The sequence below is a fragment of the Gossypium raimondii genome, chromosome 6 (genome assembly GCF_025698545.1).
Source record: "Gossypium raimondii isolate GPD5lz chromosome 6, ASM2569854v1, whole genome shotgun sequence".
NCBI lineage: Eukaryota > Viridiplantae > Streptophyta > Magnoliopsida > Malvales > Malvaceae > Gossypium > Gossypium raimondii.
In genome coordinates this window covers 53,713,872-53,741,489 of record NC_068570.1, presented here as the reverse complement: position 1 = coordinate 53,741,489, position 27,618 = coordinate 53,713,872, and the positions used below count along the sequence as shown (strand labels likewise).

At 36.9% G+C, this 27,618-nt stretch overlaps 1 protein-coding gene, 1 long non-coding RNA gene and 1 pseudogene across 5 annotated transcripts; 2 read left to right on the top strand and 1 right to left on the bottom strand.

The window, feature by feature from the left end:
- Positions 1-3,064: 3,064 nt before the first annotated feature.
- On the bottom strand, positions 3,065-6,005 carry LOC128041760 (uncharacterized; annotated as a pseudogene).
- Positions 6,006-15,324: 9,319 nt separating this feature from the next.
- Positions 15,325-17,482, top strand: LOC105772891 (protein trichome birefringence-like 33). Its single transcript, XM_012594379.2, has 6 exons — positions 15,325-15,629; positions 15,724-15,940; positions 16,256-16,433; positions 16,509-16,708; positions 16,807-16,965; positions 17,043-17,482. The coding sequence occupies exons 1-6, from the start codon at positions 15,455-15,457 to the stop codon at positions 17,380-17,382; spliced, it is 1,269 nt and encodes a 422-aa protein (XP_012449833.1). The 5' UTR covers positions 15,325-15,454; the 3' UTR covers positions 17,383-17,482.
- A 2,231-nt stretch (positions 17,483-19,713) lies between these two features.
- On the top strand, positions 19,714-25,325 carry LOC105772894 (uncharacterized). 4 transcript variants are annotated; one of them, XR_008196899.1, is made up of 4 exons: positions 19,714-20,066; positions 20,337-20,694; positions 20,777-21,135; positions 21,238-21,799. It is a non-coding gene; the product is annotated as an uncharacterized LOC105772894 (long non-coding RNA). The 4 variants fall into 4 exon arrangements; XR_001126914.2 differs by lacking the exon at positions 19,714-20,066 and adding an exon at positions 25,195-25,325 and having other exon boundaries at positions 20,252-20,694; positions 21,238-21,350; XR_001126915.2 differs by lacking the exon at positions 19,714-20,066 and adding an exon at positions 25,195-25,325 and having other exon boundaries at positions 20,252-20,694; positions 21,238-21,360.
- Positions 25,326-27,618: the final 2,293 nt, after the last annotated feature.

The following is a 27,618-nucleotide window of genomic DNA, read 5'->3' as shown; positions in this document are numbered from 1 at the left end:
TCGGGTTTTCATCCTAATCTTTTTTTTTTGTTTATCAAGACGCCCTTTTCGGGTTTTCATCTTGATTTTTTCTTCTTTTTTTGTTTTGTCTGTTTTTTTCTGTTTTTTTGTTTTTTTTCTATTTTTTTTGTTTGTTTTTTTTAAGCATAATATTTCTTCACAGCATCTGAGTTCACTGGATTAGGTAATTCTTTCCCGTCCATCTCAGTGAGAATCAGAGCCCCTCCTGAGAATGCCTTTTTTACAACGTATGGCCCTTCCCAATTTGGTGACCATTTTCCTCGAAAGTCCTTTTGTATCGTGAGGATCTTTCTTAAAACAAGCTCCCCTTCACGAAATTCTCTTGGCCGCATCTTTTTATCATGAGTCGTGATCATTCTTTTCTGATACATCTGTCCATGACAAATTGCCTTCAAGCGTTTCCCTTCAATAAGGTTTAGCTAATCATATCGAGCTCGAACCCACTCTGATTCTTCTAATCTTGTCTCCATTAAGACGCGCAGGGATGGGATCTCTACTTCGATAGGCAGAACGCTTCCATCCCGTAGACCAGAGAAAAAGGAGTTGCCCCCGTAGACGTCCGTACCGAGGTGCGATATGCGTACAAGGCGAATGGTAGCTTTTCGTGCCAGTCTTTATATGTCTCAGTCATCTTCCTAATAATCCTCTTAATGTTCTTATTAGCGGCTTCTACTGCTCCGTTCATCTTTGGGCGATAGGGCGAAGAATTATGATGTTTTATCTGGAATTGCTCACATACTTCTTTCATCATCTTGTTGTTCAAATTTAAAGCATTATCTGAAATGATTCTTTCAGGCAGACCATATCGACATATAATCTCCTTTTTTAAGAACCTACAGACTGCAGTCTTTGTCACATTAGCAAATGAAGTGGCTTCTACCCATTTTGTGAAGTAGTCTATAACCACAAAGATGAATCGATGCCCATTGGAAGCTTTCGGGGAAATTGGCCCTATAACATCCATGCCCCACATAGAAAAAGGCCACGGAGAAGTCATGACATGAAGGGGCGACGGAGCTGCATGAATTTTGTCGCCATAAATTTGACATTTGTGGCACTTTCGTGCGTAACCAATGCAATCCCTTTCCATCGTCAGCCAATAAAAACCAAGTCTCATAATCTGCCTGGCCATGGTGAAACCACTGGCATGTGTTCCACAAATTCCTTCATGAACCTCTTCAAGTATCTTTCTAGCTTCAACAGCGTCCACACACCTCAGGAGCACTTGATCTTTTCCCCTTTTGTATAGAATATCCCCGTCAAGAACAAATCCAATCGCCATTCTCCTGATTGTTCTTTTGTCATTCTCGTTTGCTTGCTCGGGGTACCTTTGATTCTTGATATACTTCAAGATATCATGGAACCATGGTCGTCCATCTGACTCCTCCTCAATACTAAAGCAGTGTGCGGGGGTCTCATATATGCTCATTTGGATAGGCATTATTTCATTTTCTCTGTTTGCTTTAAACATCGAAGCCAAGGTGGCTAGGGCATCAGCCAATTGATTCTCTTCCCGTGGAAAGTAGTTAAAAGTCACTTCATAGAATTCCTTGATTAGCTCTGCGACGAGATCGCGATATTTGACTAATTTTGAATCTCTTACTTCCCAATCTCCACGAACTTGGTAAATGACTAGTGCTGAGTCCCCGTGTACCTCTAAGATTTTGATTTTCCTCTTGATAGCTGCACGAAGTCCCATGATGCAAGCTTCATATTCCGCTATATTATTTGTACAGAAGAAATTCAATCTGGCAGTAAGTGGGTAATGGTCCCCTTCAGGTGATACTAAGACTACTCCTATCCCATGCCCCGATGCATTTGATGCACCATCAAAGCTCATCTTCCATGACTTTCCTTTTGATGACTCGCCCTCTTTTTCTGAAATGCACATCAAATCTTCATTTGGGAACTCAAATCTCAAAGGCTCGTATTCCTCCATTGCACGACTTGCCAAGAAGTCAGCTATTGCGCTTCCTTTTATCGACTTTTGGCTCACATATACAATGTCATACTCAGTCAATAGGATCTGCCATCGGGCCATTCTCCCTGAGAGTGCAGGTGACTCCATCATGTACTTTATTGGGTCCAGTTTTGAAATTAACCATGTCGTGTGATACAACATGTATTGTCTGAGCCTTCGAACCGTCCAAATCAATGCACAACAAAACTTCTCAATTGAAGGGTATTTTGCCTCATATTCTGTGAACTTCTTGCTGAGGTAGTAAATTGCCTTTTCTCTTCTCCCTGACTCATCATGTTCCCCCAGTACGCAACCCATTGAGTTCTCAAACACGGTCAGGTACAATATTAAGGGTTTTCCAGGGGTCGGCGGTACTAGCACAGGAGGATTAGATAGATACTGTTTTATCTTGTCGAAGGCCACTTGGCACTCCTCGTTCCATTCTCCCGGATTACGTTTTCGAAGGAGTCGAAAAATTGGGTCACACTGATTGGTAAGTTGAGCAATGAATCGAGCAATGTAATTCAACCTTCCTAAAAAACCTCTGACTTCCTTTTATATACGCGGGGGAGGCAATTCTTGTATAGCTTTTATCTTATCTGGGTCAACCTCAATACCTCTTTCACTAACAATGAAACCTAGCAGTTTTCCTAAGGTAGCCCCAAATGTACATTTGGCCGGGTTAAGCTTCAACTGGAACTTTCTTAATCTTTCAAACAGCTTCCTAAGACTCCCAACATGCTCTCTTTCTTCCCGAGATTTGGAAATCATATCATCGACATAAACTTCTATTTCTTTGTGCATCATATCATGGAATAACGTCACCATGGCTCTCTGATATGTTGCCCCAGCATTCTTTAATCCGAACGGCATTACCTTGTAGCAGAAGGTTCCCCACATTGTTATGAATGTAGTTTTCTCCATGTCTTCGGGACCCATCTTTATCTGATTATATCCTAAGAAACCATCCATGAAAGAAAACAGAGAATGCTTTACCGTATTATCCACCAAAGTGTCGATATGCGGTAAAGGAAAGTTATCCTTAGGGCTTGCTTGATTTAGATCACGATAATCCACGCACATTCACACCTTGCCATCCTTCTTCGGCACTGGGACTATATTAGCTACCCATTCTGGATACTTTGAGACTTGTAGGAAGCCAGCGTCAAATTGTTTCTTGACTTTCTCTTTTATCTTTAACAGCATTTCGGGTCTCATCCTTCTTAATTTCTGCTGAACGGGTTTGCATTCTGGTTTCAGTGGGAGCTTGTGGACCACAATATCCGTGTTCAATCCTGGCATATCCTGATAAGACCAGGCAAACACATCCTTGTATTCATGGAGCAAGGCGATTAAATCTTGCCTTGTGTTTTCTGAAATGGAAGTCCCAATCTTCACTTCTTGTTTCTCTTCTTCGTTCCCCAAGTTAACTACCTCAACAGATTCTTGATGGGGTAGGATTTGTTTCTCTTCTTGTTCCACCATTCTCAGTAAGTTAGGAGACGAGACACAATCTTCAACATTTTCATCAGCTTCGAATTCTCCTAAACAAACAACCTTCTCAAAATTGATTTCAGGATTCATAACGGGATTATTCATGCCATTGATATCTGAGCACCTGAAAGGTGAATGGAAAAAGGCTATAGCAGAGTATTGAGGTATTGTAATCAACACACAATGATATGAGATGATATGAGATATATGCCTAGAAAAGGATATGAACAGAATGAGTAGTCGCAAAGTTAATGAAAAGAATATGACAATATAAAACAAAATGCATCTTCATTAATGTTCATTGAAATGATAAAGAGCAAACAGAAGCTCTTACAAAAGGAATCCTACTGTTTAAGGACACACAAAATGAAGGGTTAACATTGAGCATTACTCTGAAGGGGACTTAAAAACTACAAGGAGGTCCTCAGCAGTCCAGTTGTTCAAAACATATCCTGGAGGACAAGGGCGTATCATTGAAGCATTCTTAATTTCATCATTCTCATTGTCAATAGCATTTAGGCTGATATTCTGAAGACCCTTTTCAATCAATAATGTGACTTGCGAGTTGTTCTGCCCTGAGTACATCACTCCTGCTGATGTAAATGTTCTTAATAAAGGAGGATACACTAACGGATCCCACCCCAATTCCTGGCATGAAGCCCTTGCGATTCTTCTCTCTCGATCTTTCTGCAATTGTTTTCTTCTTTGATATATATCTGGTTTGAACCCCAAACCGTATTGGCCCTTGTGGTGCGTTGGTTTCAAAGCTCTAACCATCCATTGTTGATATTTTCCCAAACCTTTCCTCGCTCGAGCTCCTTTTCCCACAGTCAGCTTAATTCCCATCCCGGTATTCCTTGACAGTTTGGGAATAGGGATCTTATTCCTTTCAGCAACAAATGTAGCATTGATAAATTCCAAGGAGCGAAAAGAACATTCTACCGCATCCTCGCTTATTTCGATGTAGGGTGCATCAGTAGAGATAGATGCGATGATGTCTTCCTCACCATCAACAGTAATCAAACGGCTATCCATGATGAACTTTACTTTTTGATGGAGAGATGAAGGAACTGCCCCAGCAGAATGGATCCAAGGTCTTCCTAAGAGGCAATTGTATGAAGGCGTGATGTCCATGACCTGAAACTCGATATCATATACACATGGCCCAACTTTTAAAGGAATTTCGATCTTTCCCATGACTTCTCACCGTGTCCCATCAAATGCCCTTACTGTAGAATAACAAGGCCTCGGATAAGACATATCAACCGCATCCTAGAAAGCGTGGCCAAAGGCATAACATTGAGTCTGAGATCCATTGTCGATGAGCACATTTGGTAATATGTAACCTTTGCAATTGGTTGTGATGTGCAATGCTTTTACGAGCCCCTAGCATTTAGCGGTATTTCGTCATCACTAAAAGAGATGAAATTATCGCATTTAGATTATTTGCCCACCTATCAAGCTTTTCCACGGATACATTGTTCGCCACATAAGCTTGATTTAACACTTTAACAAGGCATTTCGATGTGGCTCAGTTCAACAATAGAGACAATACCGAGATTCGTGCCTACCGCTTGTTTAATTGTTCTACGACGCTATATTCACGTGCTTAATAAACTTTAAGAACTCATGTGCTTCCTTCTCATTCACGACCTTTTTAACTTCCCCGCTCAAGTTGTGTTTCAACATCATCCTCAACCTCATACATTGGTGCTTTTCCTTTTTGGCTCGGACCAGCAACCTTCTTCTTTGGCTCAACCGTCTCGGGAGAATAACATCTTCCGCTACGAGTAAAATGCCCTACTCCGCTAACACCTTCACTCACAACCTTGGACTTTTCACCCTCAGGTACAATAATATTGACATCATAATTCCAAGGCACTGCCTTGTTGTCCTTATAAGGGAAAGGAGCAGGTACTTCAATTATCAAACTTGGTTTAACTTCTCGACTAACTTCTTCCTTCTTTACCTCGTAATAAATCACCAAGGGTCTATCGACACTATAAGGGAAAGCCATCAATTGATCATCAGAGGCACATATTTCTCCCTCATCGGCCCCTTCCACACTATCAAAGACTTTGACCTCCTTGTTATCTATCATGTCCTGAAGTAATTTTCTAAATTCCCTGCAAGATTGGATGTCATGCCCTTCAATGCCATGAAAATCACAGAAACTCTGGTCTTTTGTACTTTCTTCTTTAAGGATCTTACTAGACGGACATAGCATGCCATTTTCAATCATCATCTCCCATACCTTCTTCAAAGGTGTTCTTACTTTATTAACATCACATTTGGCTTGCCAATTGTCTTCATCTATCACCGCATTTACATTCCCGCCAGTATGGTTAGGAAGAGGATTTCCCGTCACATTGCTAACACCATCAAATCGTAAAATGGCAGCATCGATGAGACCTTGAACCCTCTTTTTAAAGGCCACACAATTTTCTGTAGAGTGTCCCTGATTCCCAGCGTGATACACACAACTAGCATTAGGATCATACCACCTCGGGTAAGGGGCTTGGGGTGCCATGTAATGTGGGATATCAATTGCTTCTCCAACAGTTTCGGGTATAATTCTCCGTATGGCACAGGAATTGGGGTGAATTGAGGTTTTTCAGGAATGGGTCTTGCTGGTCTTTGATCATTTTTAGGTTGACTTTGTGTAGGCATGGTGTTTGGTGGGAACAAGGTGAATGGTCTTTGGTTATTCATAGCATAAACGGGGTAAGACGGAGGTGCTTGATGGTAAGGACCTTGAGGAGGAAAGTAGAAGTTTGAAGGTGGGCGATAATGAGGTCGTGATTAGGCAGGGTACGAATTGGGGGCACAGTGACTCTCGGTTCCAACCATATGAGCCTCTACCTCTTTTTTCTTTGCGGGTACTACCCTCTTCGAACTCTCGGGGCCTTCCATTTTCCCACTCTTGACGGCGTTTTCAATAAGATCCCCGGATATTACAATATCCGCGAAGTCCTTTGTGGCACTTCCTACCAATTTATCGTAAAACGACGCTTTGAGAGTATTAATGAAGAGGACCGTTATCTCTGTCTTAGTTAACGGAGGCTCCACCTGAGCCGAGATATCCCTCCATCTTTGTGCATACTGCCGAAAAGTCTCTGTCGGCTTCTTTTCCATCATTTGTAAGGTTAGTCAATCAGGCATCATATCCGGTACATGCCTATATTGCTCACAGAATGCTGAAGCCAAATCCTTCCATGATCGGATTCTCTCTCTACTGAGTTGATTATACCATCGAAGGGCTGAGCCAACCAAACTATCTTGAAAGCAATGCACCAACAATTTATCATCGTTTACATAACCAGTCATCTTTCGACAAAACATGATCAGATGCGCCTTTGGACATCTTGTTCCGTCATACTTCTCGAAATCAGGTGCCTTAAATTTTAGGGGTAAGACCAAATCGGTACCAAATCGAGCTCTTTGGCACTCAAAGCGAGAAAACTTCAACGATTCTCTCGCCTTGATCCTCTCTTCCAGATCCTGTACTTATCCTGAGCGTTATTATCATCAATTCTCAGCCTTGCTACTTCTACAGGATCATCTAGGTCTGGAACAATTGGATCTGAAGGATTAGCCCCAGGGTTCGATACAAACATTCCCTGTCCTAAATGAGCAGATGGAGTAGGATGTTGTTCCTGACTTGTAGGTTCTCTTTGGAGGTATCCTCTTTGCATTGTATGGACATGAGGTGGAGTAAATCCCGGAGGATAAAGTGGATCTTGATTAGCTCTTGACTGAGGCGGTTCTACGATATCGGGGCTCTGCATAGGTCCCTTTCCTTTGACCAAGGCCATCATCATTTCCATCATTTTGGTCATTTGATCTCTTTGCTCGAGCGATTCCTCTCGAGATCTCACCATCAAATCTCTTGCCTCTTCTTTGCGACTTGGCGGTTGCTCTGCAATTCTCTTTGGGTTCTTTCCATCCTTTCCATCCTTTCATTGAGTTCGGCATCCATAGTTCTAGCTCTTAAGCGCGTCCTATAGGAGTGACGTGATTCCAGACTTGTAGTGTGGTAACTGTGGATTAGATGGTTTTAACCTTAGCGAATGATTAGGGAGATATGAGCATGTAATGAATGAATGAATAATTAATGAATGTTAATCATGCGTAAATATGCAAAAATAGGTGTTGATTCCAAATGGCCCCATACTTGGGCGTTTCATTTATCAAAGAGTCCATTACAAAAGTTTTGCCATATTAGTTTTACGATTACACAAACTTCTTAGCCACGTCGCCTTGCTTCTTTACACGTTCCAGGAACTCCGATATGCTTGATCTTTGGCTTGGAGGGTATTGGCAACTGAGAACTTCCGCTTCATCTGACAATTGTACTACATGCGCAAATTAGCCGCCCTACGAATTTCATTGATTAAACTGCCGAGATGCATATCCTTTTCTTGGAGGGCTCTCTCATAGGCGCGAATGTCTCAGTCATGCTGACCATTCTTGTCTTCTAAAGCCCTCAAGAGGTCATCCAAATATTGTTGATGAGCTTACAGTGTACTCTCTAAACTTCGAATTTTTCCTTTTAGCTCTTGATGCTTAGACTGACTAGCTGTTAGTTCTGCGATCCACGACTTCGTGTTCAACACTCTTCTTCCTCAACTCTATCATAGCACGTCTGACTCTTTCCTCTTCTTTCTTCGCTTTGGCTTTCAGAATTCCATCCCACCTTTGATATTGCTTAGTTCCTCCTTCCATTCTGCTGATGCTTTGCCCAATCCACTATTTCTTATAGTGCCTCTTAATTTCTTGTTTTCCAAATGAAGGTCCCTTAAATCCTTTCTCGTAACTTCAACATCTTTTTGGACTTTTTCGGTTTTGGATTTTTCAATTTTGACATCAATCTTCAACTGGTAGTTCTCCTTCTGGAGAGAACTAATATCTCGCAACAGTTTGGCTTTTTCACGTTCAAATTCATGTCTTGAAATTTCTAGCTCGGATGGAATTTTCTCTAAGAACGGATTCTGGCAAGCTTCATCAATCGATGGGGTTACTTGACTCTTCACTCGTCGTTCCCTCCATAGGTCATAGTCTACAGTGATAGTATCAACATAGAGAGCTAATTCCATTAGGTAGATTTGCCTCCAAGAATTCGCAGTATCTCGAACCTTTTTCATGTAACCCTCACCCATAAAGGCAAACTCCGATTGTGCCAATCCATTGGTAACTGGTACAAACTGTCGCGAAGCGAACTGTCTTTGAACCAACAATGGAGCATATCCAACTCCTCCCCATAATCCTAGTAAAGGCATCCAGTCTTGGTTTCCACACTTGTATAATAAGACAGAGGGACGAATCCAAGGTGCTCTCCAAGTTATATCTTGACACGGAGGTTACAAAAAGCGAGACCAGTGTTGTTCAAAGACATCCTTGACCAATCTTTTTCAAGGTGTGCTTCCAACAGGCGAATGTCTTTGAAAACATGTGGAAAGGCGTCGCTCCACCTTCCAAAAATGGCTAAAGATCCAAACATTCAATGAATCGGCGCATCCAATAAAACGTCCTTCCCTTTTCTCCTACAAGCATTTAGAGATCTAAAGTCTCAACCAAGATGGTTGGGACCGGGTTGACTCTTTGCTTCAACTTTTGAAGAAATCCACAACCGCAACTTCAATATGCCCAAGAACCTTCGGAAGACGACCATCCGTAAATGGCCAAGGCAAACAAATCTACTCTTTTCAAAACATCCGGATGATTACGAACTAACTCCAAGAGAAAACCACGGAACACAACCGACTTCATTCTTCTTCTTTATCTTTTTCAGCCCATGTATCGGTCATCCCGTCAACTTCATTAGCTTTTTCTTGAAGGTTATTGGTTTAGGCTCCTTCACATATATCTTGTTGAGTTGCACATTATCGATCTGAAGCAAAGCGGCATACTCTTCTATGGTCGAGTCATATCTTCCTGATTGAAAGTGAAACATTGATAGGCTGGGTCCCAGAATCGAACCATGGCTTGGATCAACTGCTCGTTCACATCAATTGCTATCAAGTGAGCTATATCCCCATACTTCTCAGTGAAAATGCCTTTGGTATCTGAGTCCCACTGTTTCCAAATCCTAGTCAAGTCTTTGAGATCATTCTGACGAGCATTCAAAGTCACATGCTCAGGAAGATCAGAGATGTATCCTTCTTTTAAACTATCCCCTTTCGCTTTCTGAGTCCTCAAAGACCAATCTCGAACTACGGCATTTTTCTCAGTTACTTGTGTAATTGACTCCTCCATCAGAAACCCGTTTTTGGCAACCAATCTTTAACCAACACCTTCCTAATGAAATGTCTACGATGCATGATGAAAAATAAAATGAAAAACAAATAACCCTGGTCAGAGATCACAACAGATATAAAAGAAGAAAGAAGAAAAATAAAGACTATGGAAAATTTAACGAATTAAGCTATTCAATCATGCAATTTGGTGGAAAAGCCCACATTTTTTCTTTTTTCTTGCCCCAATATGCTTTACAAGAAACCTACCCCACATATCATCAGACAATCTATCCGGCCCAATTTATTAAACAGACTTAATTCATTAAATAAGTGTAAATGCAAAAGAAATAAAAGGTAAGAGGTGTTTCTCCCGTGTACTTATTTTGGTGACTATTCGATAGACGGAGGTTCGGCATGGCTCTACTCGGGTGGCTCATACGGTTCACTATATGTAGTTTCGGTTCTAGAAAGGTACTCGAATTGTCCATACTGTCACCTACTAAGGCTAGTACGGAGCCTCGATTATCGCCCGTCAGGGCTCGCGAGCTCAATTCGAGGGATTACATTTACTTATGCCTGTGCGGAGGGACAAGTTAACTCACGAAAGCATAAGTCATATGTAACCCGGAAGTATTTCACTAGCTTTGTCGGAGGGACGAGTTAACTCACGAAGGCGTAGCGTTTACTTCCACTTAAGCGAGCAGAGCCGGGTAGAGAGCTCAAGTTATGCAAGAATGCAGTGCACGGTGTGTGGGAGAAACTCACAAACCTTTTATTTTATTTTACTAAAAAAACAAACTAAAACCACAAAACTTAAAGTGAAAAAAACACGAAAGTAAAACAGTTAGAAAATATTAATTTCAAAACCGGATGCGGATGTATGATTTTTTGAAAAAAGAAGATAAAATTCAAGGATCACGATTAAAATTAATTTGAACAAGAATTTTGAAAATTTGATAACGCGCGTTTAACGTCAGACTCGACTCTCAAAAGTCCCCAGTGGAGTCGCCAGCTGTAGCGACCTAAAAATTTTGGGTACGGACGCTAATTGAAGTGATTATTGAAAATTTAAAAGCATAGTTTCAATTTATTTAAAAGGGAGTCGCCACTGATCTTTTTTTCTAGGTGTGATCGGACACCTAATAAATTCTCTTTTTAGAAGAAAAATTTATTTTTAAATTTTCCTAAAAAAGAGGTAATTTTAGGTCTGCGTGAAAATCCAGAGAAAATTAGGGTTCGGGAGTCGGTTACGCGCGAGGAAGGTATTAGCACCCTCGCGACGCCCAAAATTGGTATCTCGTTAAAATGCGCGTTGTCTTAATTTTCAAAAATACAAGTTCAATTTAATATTAGCCGTGATCCGATTAAAGCACGAGAATTTTAAAGCACAACAACTTTTTCTTTTTTTTTTTTTTTTGAAAACACAAAATTTTTTGTTTTAAATACAAGCATTTTAGAAACACAAAACTCTTTTAAAAAACGAAAATTTTGAAACACGAGATTTTTTTTTGAAAAAAAAGAAACACGAATATATTTTTTTGAAACATGGGAAATTTTTTGAAAAAAAGAAACACGAATATATTTTTTTGAAACACGGGAAATTTTATTATTATTATTTTGAAAGATGAGAAATTTTGAAGACATGAAAATTTTTGAAACACGATTTTTTTTAATAATACCATATTTAACACGAATCGATGATATTCACTCCGATATGGCGATGAAATCGTCGAATTAGTGTCAAAACAAATCAAATTAATATTTAATCGGGATTCTAATAAAACACGAGGATTTTTATTAAAACACGAGGAATTTTGAATATTTTCGATTTTTATAAGGGCGTCCCGTATTTAACACGAGCCATCAATATTCACCCAACATAGCGATGAAATCAACGGCTCGATGCTAAACCGGCTCGTTGCCTTATGCATTAAAATATATATTTTTATTTTAAACATGCAAATAAAATAACATAATAATATTTCTAAAAAAAACTATTAAAAAATGCTAATTTAAATAAAATACCATTTAAATAAATTAAATAAATTAAAATGGATTAAAAAAAAAGATTACCCAAAGCCCAAAGTTGTGGGCTTGAAGGACAGGCCTTTTCTTTTTTTGCTTTGAATTGGGCCTTAGTGGGCTTGGGCTGCTGGAACTGTTGGGCTGCTGTATGGGTGGCTTGCTGGAGCTGCTGGGCGTTGGGCTGGGCAGTGGCCTGTTGGGCAGTGGCCTGCTGCTGTTGGGCTGAACCTGCTGGACTGGAGCTGTTGAAATGGGCCGAATCTGCTGAACTGCTGCGCTGGGCCTGCTGCTGGATTGGAGCTGCAAGGGTGGGCCACTGCTGGTGGGCTGCTGCTGGTGGACTGCTGCTGGACTGCTGCTGGACTGCCAAAAATGGGCTGCTGTTTTTTTTATTTCTTTTTCCTTTTCCTATCTTTCTTTTCTTCTTTTCTTTCTTCTTTACTGTTTGGGCTGCTGTTTTCTTTCTCGTTTTACTTGCTGTTTTTTTGTTTTCTTTTTTTGCTTGCTTGTGTAGGTGCGACGGGGGTGGGAATGCAAGGGCGCGGCGGTGAGCACGGTGGTGGCGAAGGAGCGGCCGGATTTTTGAAGTTGTTCTTTCGTTTTTTTTTTTTTTGCTGCTACTTTTTTTGCTTTGCTTTCCTTTTTGATTGATTGCGGCTTTTCAGGTGGTGACGGTGACGGTGGTGGTGCGGCGGTGGTGATGGCTTTTTACTTACTGCTGTTTTTATTTTTTTTTTTGAGTTTTCTCTGCTTCTTTTTTTTTTTTTGGGGGGGGTTCCTATCCGAAAATCCCCCTCTTTCTCTCATATTCCTCTTTTTAAATCCATCAATTTTTGTTTCTTTCTCTTTCTTTTCAGGTGGCAGAGGAGGAGGGAGGCCATGCATTGGGGTGGCAGGCGTGGCGAGCGGGGCACGCAAGAATGCTGGTTGGGGGCAGTCTTGTCATGCCCAGAAGGACTAAATCGTAATGGGTGCAAAATTTCTGGGGCAAAAATGCGATTCTAGGAAAATATAGGGCAAAAATGTAATTTCTGGAAAGTTTAGGGGCCTGACTGTAATTTACGAAATATTAGGGGTCAAAGTGTAATTTAAAGAAAATTTTGGGGTCAAAATATAAATTTTACAAAGTAGAAGGGTCAAAATGTAATTTTTATTTTTTGTATTTTTTATTTTTTCAAAATTTTATTATGACTATTTTATTAATATTTAAAGCAAACATTAAAAATGGGCTAAAACAATTCTAAAATTAAATCCTAATGGGCCCGATCATTGGGCCCATACGAGATTGACCCGGCCCAAAATTCAACCCGGGCAAAATTCAGTGATTACAGGCCTTAGGGTTTTTTTTTGTATTTGGGCTATTTTTGTAAATGGACTTGGACTTTTTATTTTTGGTTTTTATTTGGTTTATTTATTTTTTTGGTTTCTGTTTAGGCCGGACGAAATTGAGCTATTACATACACTTTCAAAAACAAACTCTAAAAAAACAATAGAATAAGTGCTAAAATTCTACGCACCCTTTTTTTCTATAGACAAATGAGATTAAAGGAACAACTTTTCTTATAGCAAATTCCTTCATACAAGGCAGATTACTAGTGCATAGTTTCCAAAGAAAGAAAACAATTTTATAAGGTACCTTCCGTGACCAAAGCCTCCTCCAAGTTGATTTGTTCCATTCTTGTCTATTGCTAGCATTTTGTCAATATGATCTCCAAAGACAATAGAAGCATGTCTTGACTTTACAAAAAAGGATCCCAAAGGATTGTGTTTCCATATTAGTTGATCCTCTCCTCCGAGTATGGGGAACCCTTTATTGAATAACTCTTGCATAGATTCTTCAGTTAAATGTATGTTAACTTCATTCATTTTCCATGCCCCCCCCCCCCCTTTCTCTTCAGTCATTAACTTTTAAACAGTTGGCATTACCACCACCTGAAACCTGGAACTCATGAATGATGTTATCATTTAAAAAAAAAGAAGTTTACTGCCATCTCCAATTTGCCAATCTAATCCCTTTACTAGAAGATCTCTACCATGCAGTAAGCTTTTCCGCATCCAGATGTCAGTTGGCTTAGTTTTAACCTTGAGGAAGGCATAATTTCTGTAGTATTTTTTTTATGAAAGTGTTTCTTTTAAAGGATCTTCATTATTAACTATTCTCCAAGCCTGTCTTGCTCAAAGAACCTAATTAAAATCCTTCGATTTTTAAATGTCAAGTTCTCCTTTCCATTTAGGAGTATAGACCAAATCCCAAATACAAAGTGAACCTTTCTCTCCCCTTCCTTTTGTTTCCACTAGACTTTTGTTATTAAACCTTTTCAAGGGCTTTAAAGTAGGATCATTTGAAGACCGGTAGATTTGAGAGTATGGAGAAAATCATAGTCAACCTACAACCAGGAAAGAGCAATTTGGACTTCCATCCTTAGAGCTTGATATTCAGCTTGTTAATGGTAGATTGAAAAAATGAGCTTTTAGAAGAAATATGCTTCATATTAAATCCCAGGTACTTACCAAGAGATTTGTTGACACGACTTTTCCCACCCTTAAATAATAGGACAAATGTGTTTTAGCATACTCGAATCCATGTCCTTCCGTATTTGACAACAATATTAATACCAATCGAACTAAAATTCAATAGACTATTAATTCATTATTTAATTATGGGGTGTAGAATCTAATATAAACAAAAATATATGGAAATGATTTAGGTGATCCATTGCATCATCCAAGGTGTACAACAATTAAAAACAGCTAACTGCTGCTTTATTGTTAAAGATTAGACATTAGAGTAAAAGCATATAAAAAAAAGTCAACAAAATGTAATGTAAAATGTCACCAAATCCTTACCTAAATGCTAAATTTCTTAAAACAAAGCAACCTTAGTTTATTAAATCACCATCACCATCACCTTCATTTTTTTCTTTTAATATTAAATACAATAGCAAAAATAATTTAAATATATAACATTAAAAATAACATGACATATATATATATATATGTTTAAATATTTACAAAATTAATTATTTATCTAAAATTTTAAATATAATTATGAAGACAGAAATTGCATGTCCATGTCACTATAGGTGTATAAAGTAGGATAATGATATGACATCTTTTACAATTTAGGGACAATCCTTAGCTTAAAAGCCAAGGGAAAATTATAGCTTCTCCATTACACTCCATTTACTGCCCACTACTACTCTTTTTATTTCTTTAAGAGAAAAATGTATCACTTGAGTAGATCTACAGAACATATTGTCATTTGTAAGTAATTAATGAAAATATAATTAATGAACATATTAAGACAAATCATAAAGTGTGATTAATGTAGGCGCTAAACAATCATTTTCTAGCTGCAAATAACACAAACACTTTATGTAACCAAAAATAATAAAGAAATTATATTTATAAATGCTAATAATATTATCTACACATAATTATAATTATTATATTATTTTCTCGGTTTATATCGAATTTATGCTTAAATAAAATTATTAGTATTATAAATGATAAAATTATAATTTCAGAATGAGAAGACGTGAAAGTATTCAATTGTTGAAACAGTAGTGGAATTAAACCTTTGCATACTTCTCTCTATATATTCATTCTTGAATCCAATCTCAACATTCCTAAACCCTTGTAAATAATTAGAATTCCCACACAAATTTAAGGTAAAAAAAAAACAGATTTTTGGGTTTAATTTTAAAGAAACAAAGATATGAAACCACCATTGTCGTCTTCTTCCTCTGCTGTTCTTAGAAAAGCTCGACTCTCTCCTTACCTCTTTACGTTGTTAGCTTTCATTGTTTTCGTTTCTATTCTTTATGGAGAAGATTTCATGTGCACTCTTGGACAACTTGAACCAATTCCAGGCCGAGCCATGTCTAAACCTGGTGAGTTAACTCAACTCAGTCAAACGAGTCAAGCTCTGTTTTTTATTTTTATGTTGTTTGGATTTGACTTGGGAATTGGGGCTGTTGGGGTTAGTGAAAAGAAGAGGGAAGTTGGCATTCGCTATAGGGAAGGGCGAAGAAGGATGTGATATATTCAGGGGGAGGTGGGTGAGGGACGAGTTAACTCGGCCTCTCTATGAAGAATCGGAGTGTCCGTACATTCAACCCCAGTTGACATGTCAAGAACATGGAAGGCCTGATAAAGACTATCAGAAATGGCGATGGCAACCTCGTGGATGCGATCTTCCTAGGTAAAAACAAATTAATCATATTTTAATGTTTTATTTTATATAATACACAGTAAAAGTATAATGAAGAGTCAAATTCATGATAAATCAGTCCTTATATATTATGATCATTCTATTAAAAATTTCATCCATTTCTATTATTAAAAATTGACCATGTATGTTAAGATGATGTAAAAATTTTTAACAGAATAACCAATTTATTCTTTGATCTAAGACTAATTTATCTATTTTTAAAATATAATAAACAAAATACAATTTAATTTCTAATCTATGACTATATATAACGTGATAGAATACTAATTATTATGGAATGAACAGCTTCAATGCGACATTGATGTTGGAAACACTAAGAGGGAAGAGAATGATGTTTGTTGGTGACTCATTGAACCGTGGTCAATACGTATCAATGATATGTCTTCTTCATAAACTCATCCCTAATGACCAGAAATCCATGAAAACTCATAAAAATGGTTCCCTCACAGTTTTCAAAGCCAGGGTACGTAATTTAATTTAATTTAATTTATGATCAATATTTTTTTTAATGTTAAAATCTCCTTTTTTCTTTTTTAAGGATTATAATACGAGCATTGAATTCTACTGGGCTCCATTTCTCCTTGAATCGAACGCAGATAATGCGGTTGTTCATAGGATATCTGATAGAGTAGTGAGGAAAGGTTCGATCAATAAGCACGGCAAGAATTGGAAAGGGGTTGATATCTTGGTTTTCAATACCTATTTGTGGTGGATGACTGGCCTGGAGATGAAAGTCTTGTAGGTGTCGGATATGGGTGTATTTAATTTTTTTAATATATTTAAATATATATATAATATCAGAAATGTTTCGAATAAAAATATATATTTTTGGACAGGAAAGGATCGTTTGAGGAGGAGAATAAAGAAATAATAAAGGTTTCAACTGAGGAAGCCTATGGAATGGGAATGAGAAGCATGTTGAGATGGGTGAGAAAAAATATGGATCGCAAGAAGACTAGGGTTTTTTTCACTAGCATGTCCCCTACTCATGCAAAGTGAGTATATAATTTAAAGTTTTGATTATCGAATTTTCTCTGTTAAATTAATTTGTGCTGGATCGTTCTTTTGACAGGGGCATAGATTGGGGAGGTGAACTTGGTGAGAACTGTTATAATCAAACAACAATGATTGAAGATCCGAACTATTGGGGTTCAGATAGTAGAAAAAGTATAATGAAGGTGATTGGAGAAGTGTTTAGTAAATCAAAGTACCCCATCACATTCCTTAACATCACTCAACTCTCAAATTATCGTAAAGATGCACACACATCGATTTATAAAAAGCAATGGAATCCATTGACGCCCGAGCAGTTGGCTAATCCGATTAGTTATGCGGATTGTACTCATTGGTGTTTGCCTGGCCTTCAAGATACTTGGAATGAGCTCCTCTTTGCCAAATTATTTTATCCTTGAATTTATCTTTTTCTATTATAGCTTTTGAGGTTTGTTTTTTCAAATGAATTTATATTAAAGTTTTGTTTTGGGAAATTCGAAATTTAGTTCGGTTGATTCACGTACAGTTTTAAAATTTTTTTATTACGATACCCTTGTTTATCTTTGTAAAGGAAGTCAAATTGATTTTTGTTAAGTAAAATGAAAATATCAAATTCTTAGATAATTAGACCTTACTTACACGAATAATTTAGTCATCTGTATATGGTTAATTATGTTATTGGGCCTAATAGTGAAATCTTTCATTTTGGGAGGGCTTTTAAAGTGGATTTAAAAAAAACAGTGGTCCAACCTTTTAGCTTAGACTTTAGACCTATGTAAGAAACTAAAGCTTTCGTTGTTTTAAGCTTAAGAGATCAGAATTTCCCTTGGGAGATAATCACCTGTGTGATGAGTTAAACGGATATTAACTCAATTGGATAATGATAAAATATTATTAACTCACTTGTGTCATGAGTTAAACGGATATTAACTTAATTAGATAATGATGAAAATATTATTAACTCACCTGTTTTAAGTGTGTTTTGCTATTTTATATTTGTTATATAAAAATATATATACTTAAATCACAAAATGATAACTAAACTATACTTATCTTCCCAAGTTGATACTTGAATTTTTTGTCATCACAAGTGGTACCTAAACTATACTCCTTACCCATTTTACCTCTGTTGTTAAAAAAATTCCCTTAACCAATCATTTTGTGACACGAGATAATTTTTAACTAAAATATCCAAAAAGATTATATATTATTTCCTTTATAAACATATTCATCTCTTTTTGTTCTTCACCTAAAAATTCTAGTGACAAAAAATTCAAGAACTAGTCGAGAAACACATTTGAACCCAGTTTTCGACAATAAAACCTAGATTTCGATGAGTTTTTTTTTAATTTTTTAATATATCCTACCAGACACATCTAACACCTTTAATTCGCTTGTGGAATCTAAAAAATTCCACAAGCAATGTGCGAGATAATTTTTCTTTAATTAAATTATTTTTTAAATTTGTTTCACTCTCTCTCTCTCCCAACGATTCTTTCTTCTCCTCTTACTATTTTTTTTTCGTAATCAGCTTCTTCTTTGTATTTGGATTTTATGTTTTATCTAGTTTCTTTCATTATAGAAGTTCATTCAGCATTAATTGTTTTATGCGAAGTATCTGAAAAAGAACGGGAAAAGTTATTTTTAAGAAAAATAAAACATAGATTTTGGATTGGGTGAGAGAGGAATCAAAATCGAGATTTAAAAAGAAAAATAAGCTTATCAAAATTTGGATTTTATTGTCGAAAACTGGGTTTGAATAAGTTTTTCTAAGGATTCTTGAATTTTTCATCACCGGAGTTCTTGGGTGAAGAACAAAAGAGAAAAAAAACATATGTTTGTAAGTTTTTTTTCAAAAAAACTCAAGGAAATAATATTTAAATTTTTATATTTTCAATTAATTATTTTAGTGTGTCACAAAATAATTGGTTAAGAGATTTTATTTTTGACACTAGGTAATATAGGCAACAGGTATAGTTTAGATACTATTTTGGGTAACAGTATAGTTTAGGTACCACTTGTGACAAAAAAAAGTATAGCTACTAACTTGAGAAAATGAGTATAATTTAAGTACCATTTATTGTTTAAGCCAAAAATATATGCACATAATAAGACTTTTTCACCTAAATAATATAAAAAATAAAATTAATAACTAAAATGGTATGCCCGTAAGATTATTTACCAAAATTGTATGGTTTTATTGGTGCCACCTGTCAAATTGGCGACACCAGACTGACATGCAATGATCAAAGTATTCAGGGACTTGACATGCAAATTTACCCTTTTGAGTGGCGGCACCAAAGCTTAAATGTGGCTAATTGCCTTCTAAGTCCTCCTTATTTATTATTTTATTTTTATTCCCCTTCAACTCACTACATTGTGTTTAAACAAGCTCTCAACCTATTTTTGTGGTTAAATAAGCTCTTAATCTATGTTTTTTACTCATAAAAGCCCTTTATTTTAATATTAAAGTAAATATATTTTGAATTTCAAGCTCTTATCTTAATTTTTTGTTGATGCAATAAAAATTATATACACTTTAACATCAACATTAAACCTAAAAAAGTAATCAAAAATTTCAAAAGAGTAGTTAAGAATATCATGTATTTAAGCACTCTCAAGAAATTTTAAATTTTTATTTAATAAACTATTCCCATCAAATTCACATAAACATAAAATGCGAATTAGTTTTTTTTTTTTTTTGAATAATCAAACTGGGCTATTATAAATCAAACCAAAGAAATACCCAATATGTTTGGGTTATGTTCCTACGGATTACAACCAAAACAAAAGCAGAAATGGGCTGCAAAGTATGCCTAAAAAAGACATATCCTAAAAGCAAAACGGAAGATGAAAAAACAAAAGTAATAAATAAAAGAATAATAAATAAAACCCAGTCAAATCTAACAGCTGGACGCAATTAAATCCCACTTTTCCATACTGAATCGTCACATCTGTTCTGAGGATAACAGTTTCCCAAAAGATTTTCTTCCATCTGTTATCATTTTCAAATCTCTTTTCTTTTGAAAACCCTTTAACCCGGGTTCCTTGCCCATTCCTCTTGCAGAAGTTCTTCATTGCAGATCCTCTCGGTTCCGACCAGGTTCCTCTCTTCCCCCTTTTCTAATGTTTCTTTTGCTAGTTTATGGGCTTGATAGTTTTCTGGTTTTTGAATAAACTGAAAAATTATTTCTTGAACTCGAGAACTATGCTTCTAAATATCTCTGATGACTGCTCCAATAATCGACTTGTCCATACCTTTTGCTTGACATTTCTTTATGGCCGTCTTCGAATCTCCCATAATTGTAACTGATCGGAGACCCATTGCTAAGCCTAACTTTACTGCTTGTACACATGCATATGCTTCTGCAAGAAACGGAGATGAAATATTGGAGTGGAGGGTTGTTTTCAAGGCTCTTAACTCTCCCCGCCAGTCTCGTACAATAACTCCCGACGCCGATCTATACCTGTTAGTATCAAAAGCTGCATCAAAGTGTATTGTGTCCTGTGTTCTCGCTTCCCAATGTCTCTGAATTTCAACAGTCTTCAAGGTACGTTTTTACATTCCCACTGTTTCAATCTCAGCTAAATAAGCCTTTATTCTGTGAACAAGATCCCTTCCTGATACAATCTTCCTCTCATGCACCAATTGATTTCGTGAGTTCCATATTGCCCATAAGGCGCAACAAAACACCTTACACTGCTCATTGGTTCCTTTTTCGAAGACCCAAGTAAGCCATGTTCTAGTATTCTGATCTCTGTATGGTGTAACCCAAGTCATATTAATGTTTTGCCAAACTTCATTGCTTTTAGGACATTGCAAAAATACGTGGAAACTGTTTTCTTCCCCTGAACCACATCGAGGACATCTCACGCTTGTGGTTAAACGTTTGCAACGTAGATTGACTAATGTAGGAATGTAGTTCCAAGAAATCCTCCAGATCAAGAGTAGAATTTTTGATGGAAGTTGTAATTGCCATAATTTTCTGTAGAAATCTTTGAATTCGGTCTGTACTATATTATTAGGGTCCAGATTAGCATCTTGTAATAGTTTGTAAGCACTCCGTACTGAGAATTCTCCAGACGGTTCACCTTTCCAAACGAGCAAATCTTCACTATCTGTAGTTGCAAGTGGGATCTGTAATATTCTTTGCGCAATGTCCAGTTGAAAGGTATGAGTAACAACCTCCACTTTCACGTCTTATGTATTCTATCAATTAGATCTGATACATTTTCCAGCTCTCCATTTTGATTACTGTTCTGCCATATACTAGGTTCGATCCCCGGGATCCACCGGTCATTCCAAATAGAAATTTTGTTTCCTTTCCCAACTCTCCAACACAGGCCTTGAGTGAGAAGTCCCTTTGCAGCCCAGATATTCTTCCAGGTAAGGGAAGGTAAATTCCCCAACTCTGCACTTAGAAAATTCGAATTTGGATAATACTTTGCTTTAAGAACCCTGGCTAAAAGCGAATTCGGTTAATTAAAAAGACGCCACCCCTGTTTGGCAAGCAATGCAATATTGAATTGACTGAGATTACGAAAGCCTAAACCTCCATTCTCTTTTAAACTGCATAAATTCTTCCACGAGCTCCAATGAATTCCCCCTTTTCCCTGACCTTTTTTCCACCAAAATCTCGCGATAATTCCTTCCATTTCGTCACATAAGGATTTCGGAAGTAAGAAGCAAGCCATTGAGTAAGTCGGAATAGCTTGCAAAACAGCTTTGATAAACACTTCTTTTCCACCATGCGATAAAAATCTCATACTCCAATTGTCAATTCGTTGTTTTATTTTGTCTTTCAATGCTTGAAAGGAAACCTTCTTTTGTCGTCCCACCATGTTTGGCAAACCAAGGTAACGTTCAAGCTCATTTGAGCTTCGGACTCTAAGCAAATTAACGACCCGTCTTCTTTTCTCCTCAAAAGTGTTTTTGCTGAAATAGATGGTTGATTTCTCAAAGTTCACACATTGCCCCGAGCACCTTCTATATTCGCTTAATATTGCCTTGAATGAATTAGCCCCTCTACATGTTGCTTCCCGAAAAAGGATACAATCATCTGCAAATAATAAGTGCAATATCTGTGGACCTCGTCTACTGACTTTGACACCCTTTAAAAATCCTTCCTCTACTGCTGTTCTCATGAGACTGGAAAGGCCTTCTCCACATATAAGGAAAATAAATGGGCTCAAAGGGTCCCCTTGTCGCAGTCCTCTTTCTGGATAGAATTTCATTCCAACATTGCCATTGATCACAACCTTATATGAGACAGTAGTCAAGCATTTCATAATATTGTCAATCCAACTTTGAGCGAATCCCATTCGAGACATTAACTTTTTGATAAAAATCCATTCCACCCTATCTAAGTCTTGCTCATATCCAGTTTTACTGCCATGTAACCTTTTTTCCCCACTCTTTTTTGCTTTAAGGAATGCAGTATCTCATAAGCAAGCAAGACATTATCAGAGATTAATCTTCCCGGGAAAAAACACTTTGAGCCTTATCAATGCATTTATCAATCACCCTTCTAAATCTGTTCGCTATAGTTTTCGCAATAACTTTGTAAACAACATTGCATAAACTGATAGGCCTAAACTATGGCATACTTTTGGGATTATTAATTTTTGGAATGAGCACAATATGAGTTGAATTAATAACACTGACCTCCATATCACCGTTTAAGAGTAGAAGACAAAATGAAACTGTATCCTCACCAATAAAATGCCAGCATTTCTGATAAAAGATGGCTGGGAGTCCATCTTCACCTGGCGCCTTAGTAGGTCCCATTTCAAAAAGAGCCTCACGAATTTCTTCCCTTGTATAATGTGCGGTGAACCTTTTATTATCCTCGTCATTAATACAACGATTTATACCCGAGAGTAGGAAATCACAATTTCCTTGATTCTCTGATGAAAAAAGATTCTGAAAGTAAGACCTAGATTTCTTCCATTTCTTGTAGATTTTCCGTGGCCCTATCATGTTCGGACTGCAAACTCTTGATCATATTTTTCTTTCGCCTCTGAGTTGCTTGGCTATGAAAAAAGGCAGTGTTTTTATCCCCTAATTTGAGTCAATTCAATCTGGCCCTTTGCTCCCAATATCTTTCATCTTTCTCAATCTCCAAGTTAAGCTGGATCTTCGTATCAATAAACTCTGCCATGTCGCTATCATCCCTTTCAGCTTCAAGTAATTCAGATAATTTTGCTGTTAAATAATTCTTTTTCCCTTTTTTATTCTTTAAAATTTTTCCTGCCCAATCTTCCAGCCCCTTCTTTATGAAATCCAGTTTCTGTAGGAAATTACTTGTTGACATCTTCCATAAATGTTCGGCAGTGTCGACAAATGAATCCTCCAAAAACCACCAGTTTTCAACTCTGAAACTTTTTTCATTCCTCTGTCTGATTTCCTTCTTTGTATCAATAATGAGAGGACAATGATCGGAAAAAGAGTGCACCAAATGCTGAACTTTTATATTAGAGAACAACGAAATCCACTCCGTATTTGCTACCCCTCTTTCCAAGCGTTCTCGTATATTTGTCTATGGTAGATTGCCTCGTTCCCATGTAAACCATCTACCCACATATCCTACATCATTCAGTTGGCATAATTCCAATGATTTCCGGAACTGTTCCATCCTTCTCTCGTCTCGGGGTGTACCTCATTTCTTCTCAAAACCATACATGATTTCATTAAAATCTCAACATACTAACCATGGATTATTCTCTCCATTATAAAGTTTTTTCAAAATAGCCCATGAATCTTCTTTATCTCGTGCATACGGAGTTCCATAAAATCCTGTAAATCGCCACATAACCTCCCTTTCATTATCATGCACTATCACATCAATATGTCTTTTAGAGAAGCTTTTCAGAGTGATATTGACCTCACACCTCCAAGCCAAACAGAGCCCTCCTCTAGATCCACCTCTATACCATTCACAAAACCACATCTTTGCCTAACTTTCTTCATTTGAATTCTGCCAATTTTCGTCTCCATAAAGAAGACAATCTGGGGGTCGTAAGTCTTCAGCGAGTGCCGAAGTCTTCTAAATGTCCTTGAATTCCCCAATCCACGGACATTCCAACTTAGGATTTTCATAATTCCCGGTCGGCTTGCCTCTTGGCAGCCGCCGATATCAATTGGTTAAGGTCCCTCGATCTCATACTTCTTACTTGGGAGGTAATCCCCTCATTCTGTAGTAAATCATCATTCTCCGTTCTGGCTCTTTTTTTACCTTCTTCTCCCACTAAAGCTTCATCCTCCAAATCATGTTCCATCGCATATTGGCCATGGTCCATCAATGAGTTAACCTGCTTTTCATCTTCGCACAAAGTGTCACCTTCCACATTAAAACCCAGAATTGGATCTACTGCCTTCCCATAACTCTTATTGCGTTCCATTCTTCGTAGTCCCCTTGCACAACCCCTATTTCCTTCCAGAATTCCACCTACAGCCCCTTCCCCCTCTTCTCGTAGCCAGACACTATTCATGGATAGAGCTCTTCGGGACTGTGCTCTTATTGATAAATCCCACCCCATTTCTGCGATTTCTACTCCAATCAACATTTTTACCTCACAAAAAGAATCATTGTGACCCAATTTTCCACAAAAGAAACAAAAAAGTGTCAATCTTTCATATATAAACCGGACATAGGACTTTCTCCCCCTGTATTCGAGTAGCTTCTTTCTTTTCAGAGGACGTCTGATATCAACTTGGACCCTGATCCTTATAAAATTCCTGTTTTCCTTCCCTAAATTAGTCCCATCATATTCCATGAAATTTCCCAGAAAATTCCCCAGATTAGCTACTAGATTTTCAGAAAACAAACCAATTGGAACATCATGAATCTGAACCCAAAAAGGGGTCAATACTAAAGGGACCTTCATGGGATCATCCTCCCATCTTAAATTATAAAGAATTAACAGATGATTGTTGAATGTCCATGGGGAGCCTTTCAACACCCTTTCAAGATCCATATAATGAAAAAATTGGAATAAAAACCTTTTTTCCCCCAGATCTCGAATACGAACTCCACGAACAGGATGCCACAGATTCGCCATAGTACTTTTCATAGCAGGAAAATGAATTATACTTGCTGTAAGAAAACACCCCACCAATTGAAGAAACTCTTCTGTTCTTTCCGTTCCAGGATTTTCTTGGATTTGGATAACATCATCCTCCTCTTCATTAATTGATAATTTGGCTAAATCATTCTCCATATTTTTTCCAGAAACAGAGGCGCAGGGATCAAGAAAAGAAGACAAAACAAGAAGACCTAAAAAAAAAAAAACAAGAAAACCTAAAAGCGTGCCAGAGGCGGCAGACACAATCGTGCTAGGGTAGCAGACTTAATTTTAGTTTATATATTTTTAAATAGCTTTACTTTGGGTAAAATATATTTACTTTAATATTAAAATAAAGGGTTTTTATGAATAAAAATAATAGGTTAAGAGCTTATTTAACTACAAAAATAGGTTGAGGGCTTGTTTAAACACAATGTAGTGAGTTGAAGGGGAATAAAAAATAATAATAAATAAGGAGGGCTTAGAAGGCAATTAGTCACATTTAAAGTTTGGTGCCGCGACACGGCACCCTTTCACTTTTTTTTTTCAACAGTCACTCAAAATGGTAAATTTCATATCAGGTCCTTGAATACTTTAGATCATTACATTTCAGTCCGGTGCCGCCTGTCAATAAAACCATACCGTTTTGGCAAATAATCTAATGGGCATGCCATTTTAGTTATTAATTTTATTTTTTTGTATTATTTAAGTAAAAAAACCACATAATAAGATTTGAACCCAAACTTCTAAAATTTTCAACATTTATGTATATTTTACCATTCAATTAAAACTTCATCTATTAATTATATCAAGTTTTTTTATAAATATATTTATTAAATTGACGTTATGTGTCTTCTTCTAATATATATTTATCCGAGGCTTAATCCCTTTCCAGTTCCTTGTACCAAAAGAAACAGTAAATACGCCTTTTATCAACAAAAGGCCAAATTGGTGCATGCTTACCACTTTATTGGCAAATAGGAATCTCTTTGATTGCAGCTTTGGCGTCATCCCAAATCTAATTCCCCATTGCCCTATCATCCCCAACTTCCACTTTTTCCTCGTTAATCCATTCCACTAGGAGTAAAACTTAAGCAATTATGTATTATGTTATACCATTTAGGAGTCCAACTCTAACCTAACCCAACCATTTCATGAACACTTGTAAATTTATAGGTTTAGACCAAACTATGCAATGATGATCCCAAATGGAAACCTCAATTCCATTCTTATTCTATCATAGCAACCCATGATGCTTTGGACCCTTTCCTAGTCTCCATTGCACTATCATTAGGAAAACATAAAGCTTAGCTAACATGGTAATATTCAACCCCTTCAAAATTTTAAATCCAAGCCCTCTTTTGCTGTACGTGCCTCGCCAAGAAGCAAGACTATGGTAGACCAAGCCGATGAAACAACATGCCAATAAGGTCTCAGGACATTGAGCACATAAGTTCAATTCCTTTATTATAATTATTTGTAACTTCCAAAAGAAATTAATATATTATTTATAATAATAACATTATATTAAATGCAATAACTAATAATTTTACTATCATTTCAATGCATTGGAGGAAGATATATATATATATATATATATGTAAATATTAATTCAAAGAATAGCCTTAAGTCAAATTTAAATTTGAACCACATGCGTTGGCATGATGGTTAAGGTGCTTAATCGCGCTTGTTATTCAATTTTTATCCTGATATTATAATTTACCGAAAGATAAATTTAAACAACTGTGCATTAATAGAAAAAAAGAGGGTCGAAAAACGTGTTTATATTCTTTTTATAGCGTAATGATGTTGATTATATAAAGTTTGATAATCGTATGATATTATCAAGTTGCAGACAAGAAGCACGTGTAGGGGGGTGCCATCGACTGATTTTCTTAGCAGACTCCAGGCTGTTTCAAATGCAAGCAAATCGCATGGCCTTCATAGCAAGTGGCCAATATGGCTTTTCAAACTTTGAACAAATCATTTTAATTTTGGATTTTGGATCATTTACAAGCCTTAATCTTTTGATTCATTTCACCCAATTTTGGATTAATAAAACATTATTAATGATTACTTACCAAAAAACAAGATGGGCATTGATTAATGAAAATTACAAGAAAAAGAGAAAAAAGAAAGATTGTTAAGTGATGGGAGGCATTGAGCGGTCAAATTAGGTTCGAGACAGACCAAATGGTTGGCTTTGTTATATAAATAATGTGAAACATTAATATCATTCCATCCCACTTGCACTTCAACTTGCAAATATATTAAATTATTATCTAAAGCGATAAAAATTATGAATAGAATTAAATTCCAAAGGTAGAATTATAAATAATATAATAATTGGTTTTAAAGAATATATTTATTAATTAACACAAATTCTGTGAATTAGTAATAAATGAAAAGAATAAATAGAAATTAAAGATGTGGAAGATTACCATCAACTTGCAATGTTTTGTACCACAAGTTGGATTTTTATAAGAAATCACCTTTTCATTCTTCTCTCTCAAGTACATGAATTTTGAAACTTGATTACCGGCTGATTTTATATAACTATAATATTGTTTTCCAATTTCATATCATTTATA

Bases quoted from the DNA above. Each gene is read 5' to 3' on its own strand.
- LOC105772891 (XM_012594379.2), top strand. From the start codon at position 15,455: ATGAAACCACCATTGTCGTCTTCTTCCTCTGCTGTTCTTAGAAAAGCT. The intron at 15,630-15,723 runs GTGAGTTAACTC...TGTTGGGGTTAG, and splicing joins CCGAGCCATGTCTAAACCTG to TGAAAAGAAGAGGGAAGTTG. The intron at 16,966-17,042 runs GTGAGTATATAA...TTCTTTTGACAG, and splicing joins ATGTCCCCTACTCATGCAAA to GGGCATAGATTGGGGAGGTG.